General features: G+C 39.6%; 1 protein-coding gene and 1 pseudogene across 1 annotated transcript; both read left to right on the top strand.

The window, feature by feature from the left end:
• The first annotated feature begins 8,968 nt into the window (after positions 1-8,968).
• TCIM (transcriptional and immune response regulator) lies at positions 8,969-10,384 on the top strand. Its single transcript, XM_086703637.1, has one exon. The coding sequence runs from the start codon at positions 9,118-9,120 to the stop codon at positions 9,439-9,441; it is 324 nt and encodes a 107-aa protein (XP_086559763.1). The 5' UTR covers positions 8,969-9,117; the 3' UTR covers positions 9,442-10,384.
• Positions 10,385-14,272: 3,888 nt separating this feature from the next.
• LOC112858385 (large ribosomal subunit protein eL15-like) lies at positions 14,273-14,796 on the top strand (annotated as a pseudogene).
• Positions 14,797-26,510: the final 11,714 nt, after the last annotated feature.

Raw genomic sequence — 26,510 nt, 5'->3', positions numbered from 1 at the left:
CACGTGTATTCTTTGCAACATGACTTACAAAATCTGGGAAGCCCATGCAAGCAGTCCCCCTTCTGCTAATAGTTCCAGTCTGAGAAAGAATGAAACTTGCCAACGTCACTACTCTCAGCCAGAAGCACGCATTGAGGGGGTGGGAGCTAGGAGTGGGAGGAGGTGGTTCACGAAAACTTATTTTGGCTTTAGTCATAGATTATAGAAACACACATGCTACTATAAATATTCAAAAATATCTCATGCTTACTTCCTGGGAAAAACATGTTAGTTTATGTTCACAACTGTTTTCTTTCTAAAGAAGCTATAAATACCAGGAGCTCAATATCTGAATCTGAACAGCTAATTAAAATTTTTAAAAAGAAAAGCTTATCTTCAGTTCTTTTTTTAGGAAACATTGCAAATATAGTCTGATGGTTAAGCAAAGACAGCTGTTTCATTTCACATGCAAAAGCATCACTTACAAAGAAGCACTTTTTAAAAATGGTCTTGGCTATAATTCTCTTCAATAAAGTTGTGGATTTTTCCCCATATTTTGACTGAAAGGTTTTGAAAATGCATTTCCTCAGTTTGTTATTTTTTTTTAATTGGTATTTCTCCAGAATTTATAATTAGTTCCTCTCCATGATCCAAAAATAAATTTCAGAATTAAAGTTTCTAAATAAAACTGCCATTCTTTCTCATCAGCAATAATTAAAGATTGAAGATACATGTAATAAGATGTACTGGAACAAAAATGTTTGGTGATTAATTTTAGATAGGGATTAACCACAACCATCAAAGGAATGGAAATCTAGAAGAGGTCTTATAAAAAATATGGACTATAATGAAGACCCTTAGTACTATAACTGAAGAGGATGACCACCGTTTCAGCTGTTAAGTACAGAAAAATGCAGAAGACTTCAACATTCTATCACAGGAAACAACAGCCACTGAGCAGCTATTTCATTTTTGTGTCTGCTTAGCCCTCTCAAGACTTCAGTATTTTTCTTATGTAATAGTTATGTAATAACTATTTATTGAAAGTCTACTTGGTGCCAGGCATTGCTGGGTTCTGGATTTATGCATAAGTGGTATAAGAAAAAAAGCTGCAGTCAGTGTTGATTTCTTGACAATTATTACTGAGAAAAGATAAAGAATGAAAATTACATTTTAGACTCTTCTTCTGAGTTCTAGATTCATGCATTTCAGCTATCTTTTTGGTGCTTTCTCATGCATGCTGATTTACTGTGTACATGATGGAACTCTGGATCTTTCTCCCGAATCCAAGCCCTCTTTCACCTTTTCCCTTTCGGCCTTCCCACCAAGGAACCCAGGACAACCTGGGAGCAACTCTTGACACTTACCCCATTCTCTATCCAATTCACCACCAAGTCCCTTAAAGTTCATTTCCCAAATGCATTGAGAATAATCTGCTTACTATCTGAAACCATAATAATTGTCTTTAGCTGTCTTTGATGGCCCGAAAGCCAAAATAATTAAAAATAAATAAATAAATAAGCCCCAGCAATTCCCCTTCCACACTTGAAACCTTTAAAAGACTGCCCATTGACTTAGAATAAAATTTTAAATCTTTAACATGGCTTTCAACACTCTCCTGTACATCATTTGGAGCCTGTCTACCAAATCTAATATTGCCTTTCTCTAATCTCCTTGTTGGTTTGTTTCCAACCTGCATTCTCTTTAATGTCTGTTTTCTTGCCCTTCAAACTCATTCTTACCTCAGTGTCTTTGCACAAGACTTTTTTCTGCATCTGAAACTCCTTGCCCTGCTCCTCTGCTTGTTAATTGCAATAGTTACTTCAAGTCTCAGCTTAAATATATCTTCTTAAGAAAATCTTATTATGACTTGAACAATTGAAATGAAGCCTCACCTTGTTTCTTCCTTTATATGACCTGATTTTCATTTTCTAAAACTTGTAAAAATGTTCTTCATATCTTGTATGTTTATTTATTTATCTAAAGTCTCTTTTCTTCTCTAGACCTCATGTTCCACAAACACAAGGATCATGTCCACCTGCCTCAATGTATCCCTCAAGCATATGGCACTCTACCTGGCACACAGTAAGTATTCAACACTTTTTGTGTAAATGAACCTATAAATCACTGAATAAATACACGAAAAAGAAAATCAAAGACAATTTGGTAGAATTTTCAAACTATAAGAAATAAGTAAATAATGAACATAATCAGGAAGCTATAATAGTAAGGAAAAAAAAACCATGGAATTTAGGATCAGAAAATGAGAGTTCCAGGTCTGGCTATGTCATTTAACTAACTCCAAGATTGCGGAAATTTATCTCACTTCTATTATACTCAGTTTTCTCATCTGTAAAATAGGGACAATGATACCAGAGATATTGTGAAAGTCAAATGAGATAATGCATGTGAAAGCACTTTGTAAATTACAATGCTGTGAGAAATTTTTGTTGCCAAAACAAAAATGTCCAGGGGTAATTTAATTGAAGTATAAGACACAAAGTTCTAGTTGCTGGCTACTCTACGTTTCGTATTCAGGAAGTTGCTAGGGAGGTAAGTTGGTAGACAAAGGCAGCCTCGATGTAAATTTTGTGTGCTTTCTTTCACTTATTCAGGCAATAATTCAGTATATATTCATTGGATACATTCTATGTACCAGTCACTATGCATTTATATCTTCAGTGCTTTAATAAATATAATAATAGGTCCTAACTTTTTTTTTTTGAGAGAGAGAGAGAGAGTGAGCAGGGGAGAGAGGCAGAGGGAGAGAGAGCAGCCTCCATGATGCAGGGCACGATCCCAGAGCCCTGGGATCATGACCTGAGCCAAATCAAAAATCGGACACTCAACCACACAGCCACCCAGGCTCCTCGCAAGTCATAACTTTTTATCTAAAAAGGTAAACCTTGGTGATACAAACAGGAGGAGCAAGTAACACAGCAAAAGTTCAGGAAAACCTTCCTGGAAGAGATTTGGGGGCTAAAAAGCATTTGCAAATGAGTTCCCTTTTCACCACTTACCCTAGGCAGGTTGTTCAGCCCAATTCCTTGTTTGTGATGAAAACGGAAGTCAATAATAATTGCCTTTAGCGTTGTTATGAAGAGTCATTGAGGCATTGTCCAAAGAACACTAGGTATACAGGTCACTCATTGTCCTCGTTTTCACAAATCTCTTCATCAGACATAGAGCCAGCCAAACACATGTATTACTGGCAAACAGAAACTCAGTCTCTTGGTATGATGAAAAAACACTGGAAAACTAGCTTCCAGAAGAAACTACGCATGCTCACAAGTACTTTCTTTAAGCAGTCCTCATTAGATCCTGTCTTTACTGAAGAAAGCAAAAATTCTGTAAGATGTCTATATGATGTGATTCCATTCACAGGCAATTTGGGAATCCTTACCAGCAATTTTTTTAGATCCTGTTGTCCACATCATTCACTGACAATATTTATACAAAGAAGGGAAGGGACAGGGTGACAGCAGTAAAAGGCTTTCCAGGCACTTACGGATTTACCTTTGGCAAAGACCATCAGCAAGTTATAACCTTAAGGCTTGTATCACGTTTCTGGGAAACAGAAACTGACATTGTTTCCCTGTAGATGGTCTTGCCCTCTGAACAATTTTGAAGCTCCTTAATCTCTCAACTGCATCTGAATGCTTCTAGGCAACACTCAAGGAGAACTGCTCAGTGTCACGTAGAAATGTTATTCAGGCCTTTCAGTGCCAGAGCTTGTGGATGATTTGAGAGCAATGCAGTATGGAGTTCAGAACCATGGGCTTTGGTGTCAAATAGCCCTGGATTCGAGTTGTCTCATCAGAGCTGAAGGATTTGCAGACGAAATCAGTTTCCTATTGCCACTGTAACAAACTGCCACATATTTAGGGGCTTTAAACAACACAAATTTATTATCTTATAGTTCAAGAGGCCAGAAGTCTAAAATGCATAGACAGTGATGTGTTCCTTCTGAAGGATGCAGAGAACAGTCTGTTTCTTTGCCTGTTCCAGCTTCTAGAGGCTGTCTACCTTCCTTGGCTCATGGCCCCTTCCTCCAACTTCTTCTAAAGTAGCAGCATAACATCCTTCTCTCTCTCTTTTATAAAGACTTTTGTAATTACATGAGCCAACCAGATAACTCAAAATAATCTCTCCATCTCAAGATCTTAATGTATTTACACCTGCAAAATTCCTTTCATCATATAAGTCCCTTTTGCAGTATAAGGTTTCCTTTTGCCTATATTCATAGTTTCCAGGGATTAGAACAAAAACACTTTAGGGGTGCATTATTCACCTAAAACTGGGAGCAAGTTGTCAATGTCTCAGTACTCTTATCTATAGCATGAGGATTGCATATAGTTTCATATAGTTCCTACTATAAAGGGTTGTTATGGAATCAAATAGAATTGCATACATGTTATTTAATATTACTATGAAGAAATATTAATCGATCCAGGAACTTTAGACACAGTAATGAGGAAGAATAATCTGATCCCTGTTCATGGTGGAACTAGACTTTTTTTTTTTAATTTTATTTTTAAGTAATCTCTATACCCAATGTGGGGCTAGAACTCATTACCTCAAGATCAAGAGTCGCATGCTTTTCCCACTGATCCAGCCAGGCACCCCAGTGGAGCTAGACTTTACATGAATACTTGGACAAACAAATGTATGCTTCAAAACTGTACCAAGTGCTACTAAGGAATAGTAAATGGTACTTTGGCAAAGAGAACTGATCCATCTAAGTCTAAAAGAACCAGAGGACAGGGAAGGCCCTCTGAACAAGTAGCTTTTAGCTGAGATTTTATGAATGAAGAGGAGTTACCTAGCTGAGGTAAAATGTAGGAGAGAACATTCCAGAAAGAGGAAAAATATGTGCAAAGACCCATGGCAAGAATAAGTGTGATTTAATCAAGGAATTGGAAGGCATAAAAGCATGGGGGAGAGTAACAAACTGTAATGTTGTAGAAGTAGTCGGAACCAGAGCAAATCAAGATCAAAAAAGTTATGTTAAGGGGACGCCTGGGTGGTTCAGTCAGTTAAGCATCCAACTCTTGATTTCAGCTCAGGTCATGATCTCATCGTTCTTGAATTCGAGCCCCACACAGGGCTCTGCACTGACCGTGTAGAACTTGCTTGGGCTTCTCTCTCTCTCCCTCCCTCTCTGCACCTTCCCCATTTGCATTCTCTCTCTCTCTCTCTCTCTCTCTCTCTCTCTCTCTGTCTCTTTCTCTCTCTCTCAAAATAAATAAATAAACTTTAAAAGAAAGATTATGTTAAGATTTGGGGGCTTATCCTAAGAGTAAAAGCAAGAGTGGTCTGACCAGATTGTTTATTAGAAACTATTTCTCTGGGTGCTTTGTAGAGAATGGAGGACAGAACTAAAATCAGGAATGCCAGGAAAAAAGTTGGGTTTAGTCTAGGTGACAGAAGACAGTCTGTCGTAGACTGACGGGGCTTCTGAGGAAGCACACCCTGAGAGGGGATGAGCAAGCGGGTGATTTATTATGGAGTGTTCTTGGGACCAGTGCCTACAGATAGGAAAAAAAAAACAGGTTTGGGCAGAAGGAGGTCTCAGCTGACCCTAAAAGATGCTCTGAAGTGTGCGTGACCCCTCAGACTTGGGGGTCATGGAAGTGGACTTTACATCCTCATGTTGATCAGTCATTAGATGCAGCTGCATTGGGGGGGGGTAACCTTCTTCAGTGGGGGCAGTCCCCGAAGAGGGCTGACAGAAGAGCATCTGGGGAAACCTTAAATGGAGATAAAGGTTGTGCACAGCGGCATCCACCACATGGAAGCTTGTCTAACCAATGGAGAGACAGGGTGCGTGGGTGGCTCACTCTGTTAAGCGTCCGACTTGGGCTCAGGTCATGATCTTGTGGTTCATGAGTTTGAGCCCCGCGTCAGGTTCTGTGCTGACAGCTCGGAGCCTGGAACCTGCTTTGGATCCTGTGTCTCCCTCTCTTTCTGCCCCTCCCCCCTCATGCTCTATCTCTCTCTCTCTCAAAAATAAATAAACATAAAAAATTAAAAAAAATAAACAACAAAGAGAAAGTGGATAGATTTGAGAAGTATTTTCTAGATACAATTTATATACATCTAAACCATATGTGTGTGTGTATATATAGAGAGAGAGACAGAGAAAAAGAGAGATCTAGCTAGTTTAGATAGGAGAAAAAAAGAGAGGAAGAAATCAGAGATTATAGCTGGGTTTCTGACTTTGATAATTGAACAGCTATTTGTACATTTGCATTTATTTGTATTGATCACTTAGTTAAATAAATGAGTATATACCTCAGAAGACAATAGCATGCTGGAATTAAAATTTGAGAGTAATCAGTTAGTAGGGAATAAAGGCATGAGCTCTATACAAGTGGCCTCAAGAAAGAGCATAGCACGAGAAGGGTGGCAAAGCCCTAATGAAGGTGGATTGTGTAATGTTTTGGCACTGTGCTTGGCACCTCGGAAAATTCAGTACAAATCCTTGCTGACATAATAATAACTTTTTAACAGTGAGGAAAATGAGTATATTTTTAATAGCCACAAAGATGTGCCACATATGTTGGTAAGCCCATAGGCAACCCATAGGCAGCAGATCATAGGGTTCTTCCACGGGAAAGCTGGAGCAAGCAGTCATGTCCACGTCCAGGGGGTGAACACCAGCTCACCTAGAAAGGTCTTTCAAAGAAGCATCCTTCAGGAAGAGAGCATGTTGGGCTCCTGTCTGTCTTCCGTTCCTCACATCAGAGTCGTCAGCAATCCTGTTGACTTGGCCTTCACGACACGCCCAGAATCTGATCAGCTCTCACCACCTGCATGATGACCTCGCTAGTGGGGACCTTCATCATCTCTTGCCTGGATTATTTTGACAGCCACATCACCAGTCGTTTTGCTCCTCGTGCCCTGCTTGTCTCCCTAAAAATTTATCCTCTACTAAGAAGTAATTTAAATTATAAGTGAAATCACGTCATTTTTCTGGTTCAAATTCTCCAAGGCTACCCATGTCCTACAGAGTAAAAGCTCAATCCAGAAAAGAGTCTTGCGGGTTGTACTCAGTCTTTCCTTGCCTTTTTCCCCATTGGTGTCTCCTCCTGACCTCCCGTCCTTCCCTTCTTTTCTGGCCAGTCTGCTCCAGCCACACTGGTCCCCAACCATTCTCCATACACTTCAGATACACTCTTATCTTCCAGCCTCTGTACTTGCTGTACCCTTTGCCCACAACACCTGTCCTCTAGATGCCTCCACAGCTAACTCCCTCACCTCCTTCCAGTCTCTGTACAATGTCACATTAAAAGAAACTGCCCCAGAATATCCTGTACAAATTTCAACCCTCCCCTTCCTTTCCTGTACAACTTGGCCACACTTTTATCCACAATAGGTAGTAGTTTCTGACATCATCTAGGTTATAAATGTATATTCTATTATCTATTTCCTGGTAGAATGTAAACTCCATTAAGGTCAGGTAGGGATTTTTGTTTGTTTGGTTCAGTTTGTTTGATTTAGTTTGGCTAACTGTTATATTTCCAATGCCTAAAACTCTTCTAGCTAAAGTAGACTTTCAATAAATATTGATTGAATTAATGAATAAGTGAATGAATGGATATGTACAAAGAGTCTAACTCAATTTTCTTTTTTTAAATTTTTTTGATGTTTTTATTTATTTTTGAGACACAGAGAGACAGAGCATGAGCAGGGGAGGGGAAGAGAGAGAGGGAGACACAGAATCCAAAGCAGGCTCCAGGCTCTGAGCTGTCAGCACAGAGCCTTACGGAGGGCTCGAAGTCACGGACTGTGAGATCATGACCTGAGCTGAAGGCTGACGCTTAACCAACTGAGCCACCCAGGTGCCCCTAGTTTAACTCAGTTTTCTGGTGAGGTGTCTTCCCCATACTCTCTCCCCTTGTGCATTTTCTAGACCTGATTTGACTGAGAGGAAACTCATAAGTTCAGCCCTGCATCTGTAGCTCAGGCAGAAGGTTCACACAGAGAAGTCTCTAGGGCCCTTTGAAGTTGACATCTACCATTTGATTGCATGTAGGTGTTCCACACATCAGTGGGGACACTGGCTAGCTGAATATTGTGGAAGGTGAGAAATTTAAATTCTTCCAAAGAAATTTAAATTCTTCCAGAAAAAGGTATTGCTCTATGTCTGGGGAGTGCCAAAGTAAATATTAAAGGAAAAAAAATCAGCTCATTTCTTTGAGTACTATATTTGTAAAGCACCTGATTGAATTTCCCTCCCCACGTTTTTGTTTTTGTTTTTGTTTTTGATAGGTACTGTTGTTGATACATGCAGAAACCTAAGGAGATATTGTCTGTCACTATCAAATTACAATATTGGGGCATCTAGCTGGCTCAGTAGGCGGAGCCGGAGAGTCTTGATCTTGGGGTTTTGAGTTCGAGTCTCCATCTTGGGGTTGTGTTGGGTGGTGTGGAGATTGCTTAAAAATAAAATATTAAAAAAATAAAGAGTAATAAATTACAATTTTATTCAGTGATTACAGATTAGCTCTTGTGCACAGTCTCTGAAAGGTCACAGTGTCAGGGTGTGTCATGTAAGCGTTTTGTAGGTAAACTCCCCTTTCAAATCAGATGTACTCCAGATTGATGTCCTTGATTCTTCAGCTTCCTCTCAGCAGCTGTGGAGTGGCCCTGGATGGGGATGTCCAAAGGGCGCAGGCATGGGCTGCCAAATGTTTGGAATATACTCTAATGACTTCAGGAATTAAAACTTTCCTGTAGTTAACAGAAGCCTTTGTTTCAGTTGTTGTTGGGAAAGATTTTGAGAGTCTAAGCCACCTTGTTTGTGTCTTATCTTTGCCCTTCCCTGGTTTTGGCTATTTTTAAAAGAAGGACCCAAGCCAGTATAATCCTATTGCCACAGATGAGGTAAAAAGAAATCCCCACATCCCTGCTCTATCACCAAGCACAGCTTTTGACATTTTGCACAAGAACAGGATATTGGCAACTCAACTGTTAAACTTGTCTGTGATTATTCTTCCTTGAGATCACTCTGATGTCACCAGTGTAATTTGAGCCTGGAGCTTTTGTTCACACTTTAAATAGCAGTCCCGGAATGATTTTGCTACAGACTCTCTGGAGAGCCCGGGAACCGAATTCCCAAAGATCCTCACGTCGATGAAAGCAAGGCAAAGCCACCAAGCCACCATCACCATGTCCACCTCGCTGAGAGTGAGCCCTTCCATCCACGGCTATCACTTCGATACAGCTTCACGGAAGAAAGCTGTGGCCAACATCTTTGAAAACATAGACCAAGAATCTCTACAGAGACTTTTCAAAAACTCTGGGGACAAGAAAGCGGAGGAGAGAGCTAAGATCATATTTGCCATAGATCAAGATCTGGAGGAGAAAACACGAGCCCTGATGGCCCTGAAGAAGAGGACGAAAGACAAGCTTTTCCAATTTCTGAAACTGCGGAAATATTCCATCAAAGTTCACTGAGGACAAGAGGATGGATAAGGACATTATCCAAGAATAGACATTTAAAGACCGAGAGGGTTCGAGAGACCCTAACACATGTAGCATTTTGTTGCTGCCCTGCGAGCTTCTCTTCCATCAGGACTGCAGAGGCTGGAAAGGAACAGAACAAACCGGTTACAAAGACTCCAACCAATTTCACGCCTGTGCTGTTACAGTGGAGAACAAAATGCTTTCGACAAGGACTTGAAAACTCTCCCTGAGGGAAAGGACCGATGCTGGTGTCAGGAGAAGAGTTTGAACAGATGTAATGAGGACTGAGGCTGAAGATAACAGAACGCTGGCTGTTATGGGCTCTTAAGGCTGAAGAAAGAACTGCAGCCAGGGTCTCTTTCTCAGGCCCTAGGACTTAAATTCAACCTGAACTTTTTTTTTTCCATAATGAAAGTGGGTAGGAAGAGGGAGGAGGGAGAGGGGGAAGCAGGGAGAGAGAATACTCTGCTCCGATGTTTACTAAATTTTTTATTTGAGTGTTCAAAGTGTTGCCAAATTTCAATGTTGTCTATTGGTATAGGTTTTTTAGAGATCAGTAATTGATTATTTATTTGCATTTTTTACAGTGCCTGAAAAAGTGCACCGTAAGGGTGTAAGTTACAAATTATGCAATACTTCTAGCAGCTCAGTTAGACCAACTTCTGGTTTATAAAAAGTTTATATACATTTCAAACTGGTTAAACAAAAGTTAAAATAACGGGGTCTTTCATAAATCCAAAGTACTGCGAATAAATTTTATAATTTTTTTATCTTCTAATGCTAAAACATAATCTAATTAGATTTCTTACAGTTACTGCAGTAAGCATTAGGAAGTGAGTATGATATACTTAATAGTTTATAAAGATGCTATGGTTTCTATAATTTATTATACAAAACAAATGATATGCAACTGTAATAAATTATTATAAACTTAGCTGCTCTTGGTCTGTGATGATTGGTCTCAAAGGAAAAAGTAGGATGGTTAATATTTATTATTATAAACTATTATGAACCTTTGTAAGGATTTTGCTCTAAAAGTAACATATGCTTTTAGAGTAGCTTTACATTAATTGTCAAACTTTCAAAACAAATTCTTCAAATATCTAAGAAGTTTCTCTGTCCCAACTGTAGAATACAAGATATAGACAGAAATTCATTGACTGCCTCATCAAGTGCTGTTTATATGTCCATTGAGAGTGAGTTTTAAAAAAACCTTTTTCACCATATTTTTGAAATTTTTCCTCTGTGTCTATAGAGACTATATATATATATATATATATATATATATATATACACACACACATTTATTTCTTCCAAAACAGTATATTTTGGGATTGGAGTCCAAATTAGGATCAAGATTCTGTGGGTTATCAATGTTTATTCCATATATACCAATATGGGAATAACATTACAGCCATTTTTATTTCCTCATAAAATTATAGTAAAATCTTTCTAAGAAAGCATACATCAATGCCTGCTGCACTTTCCTAGCACACAGAAACAAAATTTCCCAGAAATTAGGCATTTTAGAATGTCTACAGAGGTTTCTGAAATTTGCTGATTGTAGTAAAACAAAACAAGTGAATAATAAGTGAATAATTTAAAATCTTCTGGGAGAGTTACAAGTCAGAATTTTAAAGAATCAATTTGTAAAAAGGGAATGAAATGGTCAAATCTATTTTCAAATGTCAATGGATAAGTTTACTGAAGATAATATAAAATCACTCCATTAAAAAGGAATTTTTTACATAAGAACATCCATGAAAGCCACAAATTAATATGCAGAAATGTGTGTGTGTGTGTGTGTGTGTGTGTGTGTGTGTGTGCATTTTTCTGGAAGGAGTATTTATAATTTCTATCAGATTTGCAAAGACATCCATGACATCCAAATAAATGAAGAATAAAAGAGGAAGGCTGTCAGGTGGAAGGCTCAGCTCGTCATGGTATTTGGTGTTACCAGAGCAGAGACTGTAAAGGAGTCTTCTGCTCCATGATCTTATTTCCACATGCTTGCAAACTAAGCTTGCTTAATGATCTCACCTAAAGTCTTCTTTTCACATGTTAAGAATAAGCTTCCTACCTCTGATCTGGCTTGTCAATGACACATTTTCACGGTCTGTCTAGAATTAATCCTCCAAAGACATTAAAGAACGACTTGGGAAGGAAACTTCGTAACTAACTCCAGAATCATACTCCCTGTTTCCTATAAAAATATTTGGCTTATATTCTTTTTAAAGACTTTACACATATCTTGGGTGCTGAACATAGTTGAAAATTTGAATTTATTGCACTGATGCATTACTATATACTCTGCCTCTGTGGTTTTCTTTTCTTTTTTCTTTTTTTTTTTAATTTTTCTTAACGTTTATTTATTTTTGAGACAGAGAGAGACCAGAGCATGAACGGGGGAGGGTCAGAGAGAGGGAGACACAGAATCTGAAACAGGCTCCAGGCTCTGAGCTGTCAGCACAGAGCCCGACGTGGGGCTCAAACTCACGGACCACGAGATCATGACCTGAGCTGAAGTCGGCCGCTTAACCGACTGAGCCACCCAGGCGCCCCATGCCTCTGTGGTTTTCAATAGAGAATAATGTTTGTCTTATCCACTCTGCAAATTAGCATATATTAACTTAGTTTTCTTGCAATATATTATCGTTATTTTCTGATTGCAAAACTATAACGTGGGAAACACATTTAAAAGCGATCGGGATACAATCCACAATAGTGTGGACAAGAATAACTCTTGTAGTAGATTATTGCACAAACATGCTGTTTTTCTCCTTCATAGATAACAAAAGTCAGAATCAATGTGATTACAAAAGGGTGATTTTTAGCTTCATAATGCTTTCATCATTTAATGTGAGGTGTACATAAACATCATTAGAACAGGTAGAACTAGTTCAATTCAGAAATCCTTCAATGGCACAGGGACAGCCAAATATGTCTAAAGACACCTCATTGTAATAGAAGATATAAAAGCAAAAGCAGCAAAGGTGAAATAGCTCCTTAGTAACACTAGTATTATTAGGATCATAATAACAACTACATTTCATTGAATGTTTACTATTTGGCACACAATTTTCAAAGTGCTTTTTATGCATTGAATCACTTAGTACTGTGACATAAGAGCAAGTGTGTGCATGCATGTGCTTATGTGTATGGTGTAAATGACACAGAAGCACAGAGAGACGAAGTCACATGCTCAAGGACACACAGCTAAGAAGGCCAGGAATCAAATCCAGGGAGCCTTGCTCCAAATCCTCATTTCCAGCCACTAGGTAGACTGCTTCTCTAGGAGAAACTTAGCTCCTCCTTTTTTCCTATAAAATGACAATCACTTACATGCTAGTAAGTCAGAAAGACAGGAAGGCATGGCCTCTGAGAAATCACTTTTATCTGCTCTGAGACTCTTGTCTGTTTATTTGGCACTTGCTCTATACAGGGAACTTCATGGTTTAGTCATTTAAAATTTTTTCACATTTACTTATTTTTGAGAGAGAGAAAGAGACAGAGCATGAGCAGGGGAGGCGCAGAGAGAGAGGGAGACACAGAATCCAAAGCAGGTTCCAGGCTCCAAGCTGTCAGCACAGAGCCCAACTCGGGGCTTGAACCCATGAACTGTGAGATCGTGACCTGAACTGAAGTCAGACACTTAACCCACTGAGCCACGCAAGCACCCCCATAGTTTATTCATTTTAATTGTATCAAAGAGTCTTAAATGTAGCCTTTCAAGTCTTCAGTTAAAATAACACCTGGGTTAACACTTGGAACAAAAGATCACATGTAACATCTCTTCCCATTGTCAGTCAGCATTTTGGGTCTCCATTTGTTCATTGGGGGAAATCAGAAACTGTAGATTCATGATTTTATTCCCTCAGAGAAGAGCTCCTGTGTTCATCACTATGGCCCATAGCAAAGAGGGTTTATATCTATAGGAGCCTCCAGTAGATGGGATTTACTGATAAAGGGGCCGAGGGTATAACAGTGCCTGCTATTTCCTCCATTGTTAGAGGGTAGTCAGAGGATGCAATTGATGTTCCCTTGGAAAGCCTAGTCTAATAAACAAATAATTAATCCACAGCCAAGGTATTACATGGCCTTTCGTAGTACCTCATCTACCCTTCTAAAGTCCACATAAGGGTTTCCCAAAACAGCATGTTACTTTGTCACTCCCTTTCTTGCACATAAGGAGTTGTAGAGTGGAATTAGGTTTATATCTTATACATTCATGCAACAAAAATATAGTAGGCACCATATGTGTGGGTCCCTATGATTGGAATAGATCCCTGTTCTCCTTATCGGAGGAGCCAGAAAATATTTTAAAATAAATATAAAGCAGTGAGATATATAATAGGAGTTTAAACAGGATGCTACAAGAACACAGGTGTGTGTGTGGAGAGGGGGGTTTCTGTCTGTGTGTGTTTGGGGGATAGCAGAAGTGGAGGAAATCTAACCCAATCTGGGGAGATCCTGGAAGAGTCCATGGAGAAGTTTCAATGTAGGATTTAGTAAGGAGAGTAGACAGGGAAAATTTGATCTCAGTATCTGGGTATAGTGTTTGCAAAGGAAAGAAGGCATGAAAGTGTTAACTGTCTGAGAATCTCTAAGCAGTTCAGTATGGCAGGGGCCTAAGCATTTGGGGGCAATAATTAAAAAGGCAACTAGGTTTTAAATGACAAGCTTGAGTCTTAATTTTATTCTGAAGGTAATAGAGAATCTTTAAGGACCTTAAATAGAAGAGTGGCATTTACTGCCTAACTATTCTGCATCAGAACCTAGGAAAAGGTATGATTAATATTTTGAAAAATAATATACTCCTTTCTGTCTGGCTGCAGCCAGCATCTCACAGGTAAGCAAAGATGGGAGCTTACAAGTACATCCAGGATCTATGGAGGAAGAAGCAGTCTGATGTCTGAGTCCATTTATTGGACTCGTGTGCCATGTGGTGGCCACAAACGCCCAGTCCCTAAGGGTGGTACCTATGGCAAGCCTGTCCTTCATGATGTTATCCAGCTAATGTTTGCCCAAAGCCTTCAGCCTGTCACAGAGGAGAGAGCTGGATGCCATTGTGGGACTCTGAGAGTCCTGAATTCTTGCTGGGTTAGTGAAGATTCCACATACAAATTCTTTGAGATTATCCTCATTGATCCATTCCGTAAAGCCATCAGAAGAAAGCCTGACACCCAGTGGATCACCAAACCAGTCCACAAGCTCAGGAAGATGGAAAGGCTGACATCTGCAGACCATGAGAGCCATGGCCTTGGACAGTTCTATCACACCATTGGTGGTTTTCACTATGCAGAATAGAGAAGACACAATACTCTTCAGATCTGCCATTACCACTAATAAAATAATTCTTGTAAAATTCTTACCTAATAAACAATGTACGACAAAAAAAAAGAGAAAAAGAAAGAAAGAAAGAAGAAAGAAAGAAAGAAAGAAAGAAAGAAAGAAAGAAAAAGAAAGAAAGAAAAAGAATGCACTCTCTGTCTAGCAGCTGAATACACGGTTAGATTTTACACTGATTTCTTCCAGAACTCTGTTGCCTCACTGTTGGTCTACTGAAGTGCAAAGCCATATTGGACCTTTGTGGCTCAGTAATCAATCGGCAATTATGTGGAAGCTGAGGTTGAAATAGAAGGGATAATGAAGAAAAGGGTTGGGAGGCCAGATTGGGGGAAACTGAAACTAGTATATTCCTTAATTAAATTTTTTTAATCTAAAAATAAATTTTAGTGTTTATTTTTTAAAGAGAGAGGGACAGAGTGCAAGCGGGGAAGGAGCAGAGACAAAGGGAAACACAGAATCTGAAGTAGGCTCCAGGCTCCGAGCTGTCAGCACAGAGCCTGATGCAGGGCTGGAACTCACTAACTGTGAGATCATGACCTGAGCCAAAGTCAGCTGCTTAACTGACTGAGCCACTTAGGCGCCCCTCCCTAATTAAATTTTTAAACTATGCTTGACCTTATAATAGTCTTATGATTTAACAGATATTATAAAGAAATGGCTACTAAGTTCTCTCTTCACTTACATAACTTTTCTACAAAGTTTCCAGATATTTTAAGTGTTTATTACTGATATACACAAATGTGTTCTATTTTAATGTATGTACCCATTGACAGTGGTTTGGTTGGTTATGTATTAGCAAAACCATCTTACAGAATTTTGGAAATAGACATCCTGTTCCAATATGGTTTATCAGTGATTCAAAAAAGTCAGAAATACTTTTGTTGAGGAGTCAAAGAGTTTTGTTGTAGCCACCTTTCTCCTCCCTCCCCCTTATGAACATTGGCTCTCTGTGTGCATGTGTGTGCACGTACATACACATGCATAAACACACATTCACACATACATGCACACATTGACATATATGCATACACACATACATATATACACATATGCACACATATATACACATAAATACACATATATACACACATGCACACACAAATACACATATATACACACATACACACGTGCACATATGTACACACACACACATACAAATACCATTTACAGTCAGTTTGTGTTCTTGAGCCTTTATTTCCTCGTCTGCGGGCAGCAGCATGGTGTTGAGCCAACACCACCAGACTGAGGCAGAGGTTCTGGGGTTTTTCCCAACTGTGCCTTAAGCAAATTTCTTTTCCATCTCTGGATTTCATCTGTAAGGGGAAAAAACTTAGATCTGACTGGACCATGTTTGTGACCTCTTCCAGATTTCAGATTTGACATAAATGGGAAATAATAACTCTGATGCCTTACACGGTAGGACTTCCTTCTGGATCAAACGGTATTCTATGTGTGGCAGGAATTTCTCTTAAATCAAACAAAAGGGTAATTAAAAAGTTTTGATCATTAATCATGGTTCCAAAGGCAGAATGTGAGGAAAATAACTTTCGGTGGATCCATCTATGTTTTTGAAGAGCCTACCTCTTCTTTGGTTGTGGGTGCCCATGTTGGGCCAGCTGGTGATAGTTGACTATCTCTTCCACATCCATGCAATGAAGGAGTCACTGAGACAGCCTCCACTGTTGGTGAGAATCACAATCACCTATAGCATTTAAAATTTTTTTAATGTTTATTCATTTTTGATAGAGAGAGACAAGAGTGTGAGGTGGGGAGGGATAGAGAGACAGAGACAGAGACAGAGAGAGAGAGAGAGAGAGAGAGAGAGAGAGAGAGAGAGAGACAGAATCTGAAGCAGGTTCCAGGCTCTGAACTGTCAGCACAGAGCCGGACGCAGGGCTTGAACTCATGAACTGTGAGATCATGGTCTGTGCTGAAGTTGGATACTTCACTGACTGAGTCACCCAGGTGCCTCTCACCTATAGCATTTTAAAGATACAGATTCCTGTTCCCAATCACTCTGGGCATTGGGCCCAGTAATGGGTGTTCTTACAAAGTTCCACAGTTAATTGCAGAGAATGTCAGATGTAGGAGACCATTTCTTTCTTTTTTATTAATTTTATTTTTTTATTTTTTTAAAACTTACATCCAAATTAGTTAGCATATAGTGCAACAATGATTTCAGGAGCAGATTCCTTAGTGTCCCTTACCCATTTACCCCATCCTCCCTCCTACACCCCCTCCAGTAACCCTCTGTTCTCCCTGAGTCTCCTCTGTTTTGTCCCCCTCCCTGTTTTTATATTATTTTTGTTTCCCTTCCCTTATGCTCATCTGTTTTGTCTCTTAAAGTCCTCATATGAGTGAAGTCATATGATTTTTGTCTTTCTCTGACTAATTTCACTGAGCATAATACCCTCCAGTTCCATCCATGTAGTTGCAAATGGCAATATTTCATTCTTTTTGATTGCTGAGTAATACTCCATTGTATATATATACCACATCTTCTTTATCCATTCATCCATCAATGGACATTTGGGCTCTTTCCATACTTTGGCTACTGTTGATAGTGCTGCTATAAACATGGGGGTGCATGTGTCTCTTCTAACAACACACCTGCATCCCCTGGATAAATGCCTAGTAGTGCAATTACTGGGTCGTTGGGTAGTTCTATTTTTAGTTTTTTGAGGAGACCATTTCTTATGTTACAGCTGGATCTTCTGTTGATGACACTTCTTAAAGAAGACTGAAAGACGGTTTGATTTTTGGCATTAAAGTTTTTCTTACTATATTGACTCTGTCCTTCACTGAAAAATCATGACCAAGTAAGAACATATGTTGAGGAAAGTATAATTTCTCTTGAATTTTGATAATTACCTTGTGTGTAGACTAATGCTTCCATATCTTCTTTGTGATTTCTTTCCTTGAGTTTCAGTCTGATATTTGTCTACTTTGATACATATGTGTTTTGCTAGGAGAAAATCTGCTTCCTGTCACTACCTTCTCTTCTTATTCTTCTGCAATTTGTCCATGTTATTTATGCCTAGGATTTATCATTGAAAAATATTGGAGAATCCCACAGATCCCAGAAAGCCATGGGAGCCACAGTAAATAGAAGTGCTGTGTAGAAGTATCTTTCCTGACTGATAAATGTAGAACAGCTCTGCCTGCAGTTGTTTGCAAACCTACTATTATCAGAATCTCCTGGGGAACATTTTAAAATCCAGGTCCCTGGATTTAATGATTCAGAATTTCTGGGGCTGGTCACTTGCTATTCCTGTTCTTAAAACACTCCCCAGGTGATTTTGCTTGAAAATCAGATTGAGAACCACTGACCTAAGATTAAAGTCACCAACTGTGTGCAGTGTGAGCATGTGGCTCATTTTATATCACCCATGAACATTTCAGGCTTCGATACATTTTTGACTAAACTAACTGTTGACTCAAGATATGATTAGCACCTTATCCTGTAATACATTATTTCTATTCTTTCTCATCTAATCAAATACCATAATTTTCCCTTTGCTCATAAATTCTAAGAAATCCCCTGATCCCCATTAGCTAAACTTCCATAAGGCACATAAACTTAGCAATAATAATACATTTTCCAAATGAATAGAAGGCCTTGCTCCCCCTGCCCCCCTCCATAAGTATATTTACTACTTGCCTGCTATCCTGAAGAAATCATTTCTTAGGCAAATTATTCTTTTTAATGTTAGTCTTTAAAAAAGGAAGGTTTAGCACTAATCACCAACAATCACTGATAACTTAGCATACAAGCACTTAATAAAACACTTTCTTCCTAACAGCAAATATCCTCCACTGAGATAACATGGTTTTAATTTTAAGGGGAGAGTGGGTAGGAGAACAGGAAGATTGAAACCAGGGATAAGAGGACGTCTGAAATTGGTAAAGGAGAAAGCTTCCTAAGGTGGTAGTGTGCTAAAGAGAGACAGCTTCTCCCAACTTTTCGTAGCAGTGGTCTTGGCTGTCAGATGGCTAGATCGTTCAACGTGTGGTGTAGTAGACAACAGAAAGAGACACAGAGCCATGTGGAGGGTGTAGGAAGAGCTGGCTTCTAATCCTGCCTCTGCCATTTACTAGTTAGGTACATAAATTTTGAGTAAATTGGTTACTCTCTCTATCAGCCTTACTTAATCATCTATAAAACAAGGATAATACCTCTTTCCTGTATTAGTTTGCTAAGGTGGCCATTGCGAAGTACCACAGATGGGGTGCCTTAAACAACAGAAATGTATTTCCTCACAGTTCTAGAAGCTACAAGTTCAAGCTCAAGGTGTCAGCATGGTTGATTTCTTCTGAGGCTTGTCTCCTTGCCTTGTGGATAGGCATCTTTTCTCTGTGTTTTCACAGGGTCTTCCCTCTCTGTGTCTTATTCTTCTACTTTTATGAGAACAGCAGTCACGTTGGATTAGGGCCCCACCTAATGGCCTTATTTTCACTTACCTGCCTCTTGGAAGGCCGTATCTCCAAATACTGTCACTCTCTGAGGTACTGGGTGTTTGGATGTTAATATATGAATATAGAAGGGACACAATTCAACTCATAACACCTCTGTACTTATTTCTTGTGATTGCTACAAGCACAAAATAAAAGAATGTATGTAAAAATGGTCAGAAATTAAGTACTTATAGGGTAAGATCCTTGGGGACAGGGATGGTGCTTTGCTTATTATTGAACATTACAAAGCAACTACCACAGAGCGTAACATGGGTTAGACACTTACTAAATGTTTGTTGAATGAATGCACACACTTCACATAAACATAAAATGTTTGATGTGATGTATCAGCTTATTAATATATGAAATGAACATGCAATCATCTGCATCCTTTTTTGTCTCCTTAACATCTCAAAGGAGAGTAGCCAACAGAGGCCCATTAGTGTTAAGTGACTGAACCCTGGCACAAGCCATAGTTCATGTTAAGAGTCATGTCAGGAAGGCATTCTGCCATGGTGCATTTCTGCCACTAAGCACTTTGTTTGCTTTTCATTATACATGAATGGCTTCAGAATGTTCAGTGGAAGTGAGCAAGTTCTGCGAACATCTGTGAACTGAGTTTGCTGATCATGTTGTTCTTGACATAATTTTTGTATCTCTGGTTACGGTCTAAAACTAAAAAGTTCTTGTTTTCCTCCATTCTCTTTCTAGCTTCAGAGTCCTAGTACATAACCAGTCACTGCCACAACTTTGGCATTTCATTTGGTAAGTGTGAAGTAGGGGGGGATGAGAGCAGAAAGGTTGAAAAACTCCAAGTGATAAATACGGACTGAAAACAGACTGTGCTGAGCACAAATGTAATTCTATATATCTTACCTTATATAGCAAGGAATTCAGAATGAATAGAACAGATTTAGAGTTCCATAATCTGTGCATGAGAAGTGTGGGAACCTTTGCAGAATAAAGCCTGCCACATGTTTTTAGGAATCAAATGCCATTGCTTATTAGCTAATTTTGATTGGAAATATATATATATATATATATATATATATATATTTCTATACATTTCTATATATATTTAAAATGTATATTTATATATATCATACCAATTAAGATAATATTAACGTGTCAATGAACAATCATTTAATTGACTAAAATAAGTCAGCCAAGTAAGTGTGGCAAACTAGTTAGTGTAGCAAACTAACAATCTGATTATCTGGTTTTTAACTTTAAATTGATCAGTCACATTGAGTAAGCATAAACAAGTGTTATTTTTTTATTTTGCATACATTTGGATGTCGCAGATACTGGCACCTTCACCTTTCTTATGGGATCAAGAGGGCACATGTGATTCTTCCATGATTACCCAGCCTAGCAAATGGAATCCTCATTATTCTTGAAAGATGTCAAGACCGGGATCTTGTATCTTGCTGATTAGATTTCACACCTATTTTGGTGAACTTTCATTCTTTTACAGCTTTTTCTTATTATTTTAAAACCAATGTAAGAAGCTGAATCTTTTTTCTCTTTGGATGTAACAGTTCAATGTTGCTGTCATAAGGGGTTTGTGAAAATTCTAGACAAATGTCACAAAGCTCGTAGCTAGCTTGGACGGGACAGGGACATGCTGGGTGTGTCACTGTGGAAAACTGACCCTCGGCCAAGAAAGACCAGAGACTCAATACCATGGGCATGGAGATTGAGAGACTCAGAAAGACTCACTCATCCTATTTAAGTTTGCAGTCCACAATATAAACAACGACCCCTGACTTATTCATTCATAGGAGAAATTTAACTGCCAAGCTGGAGGACAAGTGATTAGTGAAAACAAAGGGAGAGTGTCCTGAGGACGATTTCATCTTTGTTAAGGTTTGAAGAACTAGCCTCACAGCAGAGACTTCTTACTACTTACTGACCACCGCAACATTTAGCTTTGGCTATGGAACAAACCATCCGCATACTTAGTGACTTAGAGTGACAAGAGTTCTATTTAGCTCCTGCTTCTGTGGGGCAGCCCCGGGGGTTCTTCTGGCCTGTCCTCAGCCATTCTCTGGTAGGTTCTCTCCTACAGTTGCCAGGCCATCCATTGGCTAGATGTTGTAGTATGACTTACTCCCATGTCTGGTGACAGGCAGGATGCTGGCCAGGGCACCTTGATTTTTCTCCACTGGTTTTTGCATCTACCATATCAGTACATAAGAGATCTCACCATGAAAGGGCTAGATAGTCATTTGCCAAATTCTACCTTTCGGTCTCCCTTATTTGTACACACCATGCTCACCACTCACCTTCTTTGTAACATTACCCTTTCCAGAAGAGGGGTGCAGTGTAAGAAACTAGACATTACCTAATCATAAGAGTCACCCACCAGGCCTGCTTCCCTGAGATTAAATCCAGATCAGTCTGCAAAACACACTCACTTATTTAGATTTTTTTTTAAATTACTCCCATGGCTAGTGAATTCGTTCACAAAACTTATTCATTTGGGAATATTTTTCCACTGACTCCCATGGCTAGCTAATCTCTTCCATAAAGTGTAAATTTTACCAATGTCACACTCAAGAGAATATTCATTGTTTTTTTTCGAATCCCTCAATAGTGCAGGAAGGCAGCGACTTCACCTCCTTGTTGCCAAAGCAGTTGACAGGTATGGGCAGAATTCTGAAAAATCCTAACTGCCCCAACCACACTCATTCCCTATGAAAATGTGTATGTACACATCACGGAACATCCAAGCTAGTCTTTCTCGTTAAAAACCACAGTTTGGAACGGGTGTAAAATTAAGTGCTAAAAATGCCTGTTCTGTTCTCTGGGATGGTCGACATGGAGAGACATTAGCCTGAGGGAGACAGACTGACTGGGGAGAAGAATTAATGGAAGCACATGGCTCCTGTGGGCAGGAAATGCTTTGATAGGCCTTTTCCTCTTTTTGTTACCAGGAGAGCCTTGACAATAGACTCCACCTTAGAGCAGCTGCTTTCTCCCCTTGTGATGATCACAGCACATTTTCCTTGTCAGACTTGTAGTCTGCACCAGGGAGTGCTCAGGAAGGGACATGGACAATGTTGGGGATCTGCCCTTGAGCCTCTGAGCTGTGTGATGGGTGGAGACGTCACCCCTAAGACACACAACGGATTCCTCTGGCAGGCGCTTCAGGAAGGCCATCTGCTTCTGTTGTTCCTCTGACCTTTTGTTGGAACCCACCTGAAATTGGAAAGGAATTACCAGAATAAAACTGAGCCTAAGGCAGTTTTAGACCCTGCTTCTTGTTAAAGCAAGTCAAGTTAGCAAGCCTTGGTTTAGCACCTAACAAGTGCCTGCTGTTACATTGGATATTGGCAGTTGAGGGAAAAATGGGAGTTTTGTTCTGTCTCTTCACAGTGTCAGGGCCAAGCGGGATGCTGAATACTTTTAATCTTTTCCATATTTTTGCAAGGCAAGTTTTATTATCCCCATTTTATAGATGAGGAATCTGAGGGTCTGGGAGGGTCACCAACTTTTCCAACGTTGTTCTAACCTCATAAGAATTCAGGGAAGTACCAGATAAGAATTTTACCTCTCAATCCCATATTTGATTTGATTTCAGCCCTGATGTACCCTTTACTCTGATGCTAAACACTTTTGATTCCCCAATTTCCAAAGGCTCTATGAAACATTGGAAATCAGGAGAGTTGGTTTTCTCCCTATTCTGACCTGTGTCATGGTCACTTAACTTGCTGGTTTCAGCCCTCTTAATAATGTAAGACACTGAGACTAAAGACTGAGACTAAATGAGATTATAGGCCTTCTAGTACCTGAATCTATAACTTTATAAAATGCAGTATCGACTACACTCTGATTAGGATTGCTACCATTAACAAACACAAACAAACAAACAAACAGAAAATAATAAGTTGTTGATGAAGATGTAGAGAAATTGGAATCCTTGTGCATTTCTGGTGGGGATGGCAGATGGTGCAGCCACTGTGGAAAACAGTATGGTGTTTCCTTAGAAAATTAAGTGCAGAGTTACCATATGATCCAGCAATTCCACTTCCGGGCATATACCCTAAATAATTAAAAGCAAGGATTCTGACATGTATTTGTATGTCCATGCTCAAAATAGTGTTATCCAAAACACAATAGCCAAAACATAGAAACAACCCAAATGCTCATTGATGGATAAATGGATAAACAAAATGTGGTATACACATATAGTGAAATATCATTCAGCTTTAAAAAGGAAGGGAATTTGGATGCATGCTACAACACTAGTGAATACTGAAGACATTATTCAGTGAAATAAGCCGTTATTTTGTGAAATAAGCCAGTCACAAAAAGACAAGTACTGTCTGATGCCACTTATTGAGATATCTAGAGCACTCAAATTCAGAGATTGAGCCTTGGGTGAGCAAGGAGTAGGGAGGTTTTTTGTTTTGTTTTGTTTTGTTTTTTAATAGGTACAGTTTCAGTTTGGAAAGAAGAAGAAGTTTTGAAGATGGATAGTGATGATGGTTGCCCAACAATGTGACTATACTCCATGCTCCTGAATTATATTCTTAAAATGGCTACAATAGTAAATTTTTTACTATTTTATAGTAAATTTTTTACTATTTTATAGTAAAATGTATATTTTACTCTAATTTCAAAAATAGTTGTGGTGCCTGGGTGGCTCAGTTACTTAAGCATCTGACTCGTAAATAATTTTAATGTTTTTTTTTTAACTTTTGAGAGAGAGAGAGAGAGAGAGAGAGAGAGAACAAGTGGGGGAGGGACAGAGAGAGACAGGGAGACACAGAACCCAAAACAGGCTCCAGACTTTGAGATGTCAGCCCAGAGCCCGACACAGGGCTCAAACTCATGCAACTGCAAGACAATGACCTGAGCCAAAGTCAGATGCTTAACTGACTGAGCCACCCAGGTGCCCCACAACTGACTCTTAACTTCAGCTCAGGTCATGATCTTGCAGTTTGAGAGTTTGAACCCCTCATCAGGGTCTGTGCTGTCAGATTTCAGACTCTTTGGATCATCTGTCCCCCTCTCTCTCTGCCCTCCCCTGCTTATGCTCTGTCTTAAAAATAAATAAACATTAAAAAAAGGTTTTAAAATGTGGGATGGGGGTGCCCGGTTGGCTCAGTCAGTAAAGCCCCCGACTTTGGCTCAGGTCATGATCTCAGGGTCTGTGAGTTTGAGGCCCGCCTCGGGCTCTGTGCTGACAGCTCAGAGCCTGGAGCCACCTCAGATTCCGTGCCTCTTTCTCTCTGCCTGTCCACACCACTCATGCTCTGTCTCTCTCCATCAAAAATAAATAAACATAATTTTTTTAAAATGTGGGATGGATTTTTATAACAAAACTTAAGAGTATTCCCCTTTCTTGAAATGTTGGCATTATTCAATTTCCTAATTATTTTTAGGGACTTTCAAAATACTACTGGTGCTTGCAATATAAATCTCAGTGTATAGGATAAGTAGAAGTTATTCTGACAAATGATAAAGAAGAGAGAATTTCAAAGAATGGGACTAGTTTATGACAAGATTTTGTGTTTGGAAAAGCATAACTTGTCCAAGAAAATGAAAACAAGTTGGTGTTGCTGGAGCCCAGAGAGTAGGGGAAAGAATGGCTTGTGCTGGAAATGGAGACAGAAACAGGGCTGAATCCTCTGGGGCCAGGTTACAGACTTTGCATTGTGTTATCATGTAAATGGAGCCACTGAAGAATTTCAAGCTGGAGAAAGGCAATATTCTGGTTTGTGTCTTTAAAGGGTCAGTCTGGCAGTATTTTGTAGAAAGGGCCAGTGGGTAGCAGTAGCATGAGAGTACACAGCTTTTCAGGATGCTACTGCAGTTGCCCAGATTGGTGTGCATGGGAGTGAAGATGGAAAGCAGTAGTTGGATTTTAGAGATATTTTGAGAGGAGACACCAACAGAACTTGGAGGCACACTGGCTTAATCCTCAGTGTTATTTCTCTAATAAGTCATTTTCTCCCAATGCCCCGGTCACCCTGCCTGGACCTCCTAATGCCCCGGTCACCCTGCCTGGACCTCCCAATGTCCTGGTCACCCTGCCTGGACCTCTATCGCAGTCCACTAGAGCACTGTTGTTGTTGATGGAGGCCATTACCTTCAGCTTTTACCTCTCAGTGTGCCCTTTACATGATAGCTAGATTTAGCTTTCTAATTTGCCACTCCATACACATCACTTGCCTGCTCAAAATTTTCGAAGTCTACAGAATCAAGTCCAACTCCATCAGCCTGGCATGCAAACCATTTTATGACTCCATCTCTCTTAATGTCTCTACCTCATCCCCTTCACATGGACTCAATAAAAAACTGTGTTTATTTATTTGACACTCATTACAGTCCAGATGAATTATCACCAGCAATGTGTTATAAAGCATTCTTCTCTGACATTTTCACTCACTCTGTCTTTATGGAACACCCTCACCCTGGTTCTCCCTCTGTGAATGCCACTTCTTGTTCTGGATCAGAACTCATTTCTTAGGAAGCACTCAGTGAGCCTTAACTCCTCCTACACCGGCTAGCCATTCTCCCCACCATCTTCTGCCATTCATTGCTAGTAATATTTTTAAGGTGTCAGTGGAAATAGAAATCTTACTTTCTGTTGAGAATGTGATCCATATGCAGAGTATGTTACTGATGACCTAATCAACAACCACACGCTTTGGCCAGAGCAGTAAGATGGGCAAAGGGACAGAGAGTCTGAGAGGCAGGAGAAAAGAAAAATTTGCAGGTACCAGGAAGGGAAGGCAGGAAATGCCGGGCATTCTGTAATATCAGTATTGAATAACTAAGTAGGTAAGCAAACAAACAAATAAATATATGTTTGACAGCTTTGTCTAACTACAATTTTGAACTATACATAATTTGGGAATAAGCTATGGCCTCCTCTTAATGATGGCATAGCTAGAACTTACTAGGTCAGTTCAATCATTTCTGAAAACATGGCTCAAGGGACACAAGATGAATAGGTTCTGCTTGAAAATATCTGCCATGCAGTTGGGGGAAGGGCAGGAGGAGGACGGATACATAAACAAATAATGATAACTTAGGGCAGTAAACACTACCAACAAAAAATACACAAGCAATAATAACCTAGAAGAGGAAGAGTGTGCTTGTGCCCAGGGAAGCATTGATAACTGGAATTTGCTCATGCCCTAGTCTGACTGGAGATGTCTACGCTGACTCCACTATAATCTTTTCTCACACTCTGTGCACCTGGCAGTCACTCACACCTGCTGTGTGCTGTGGCCTCGCTG

Source organism: Puma concolor, chromosome B1 (genome assembly GCF_028749965.1).
Source record: "Puma concolor isolate L17-30 chromosome B1, mPumCon1.1.hap2, whole genome shotgun sequence".
Lineage (NCBI taxonomy): Eukaryota > Metazoa > Chordata > Mammalia > Carnivora > Felidae > Puma > Puma concolor.
This window is presented reverse-complemented; position numbering and strand designations above follow the sequence as displayed.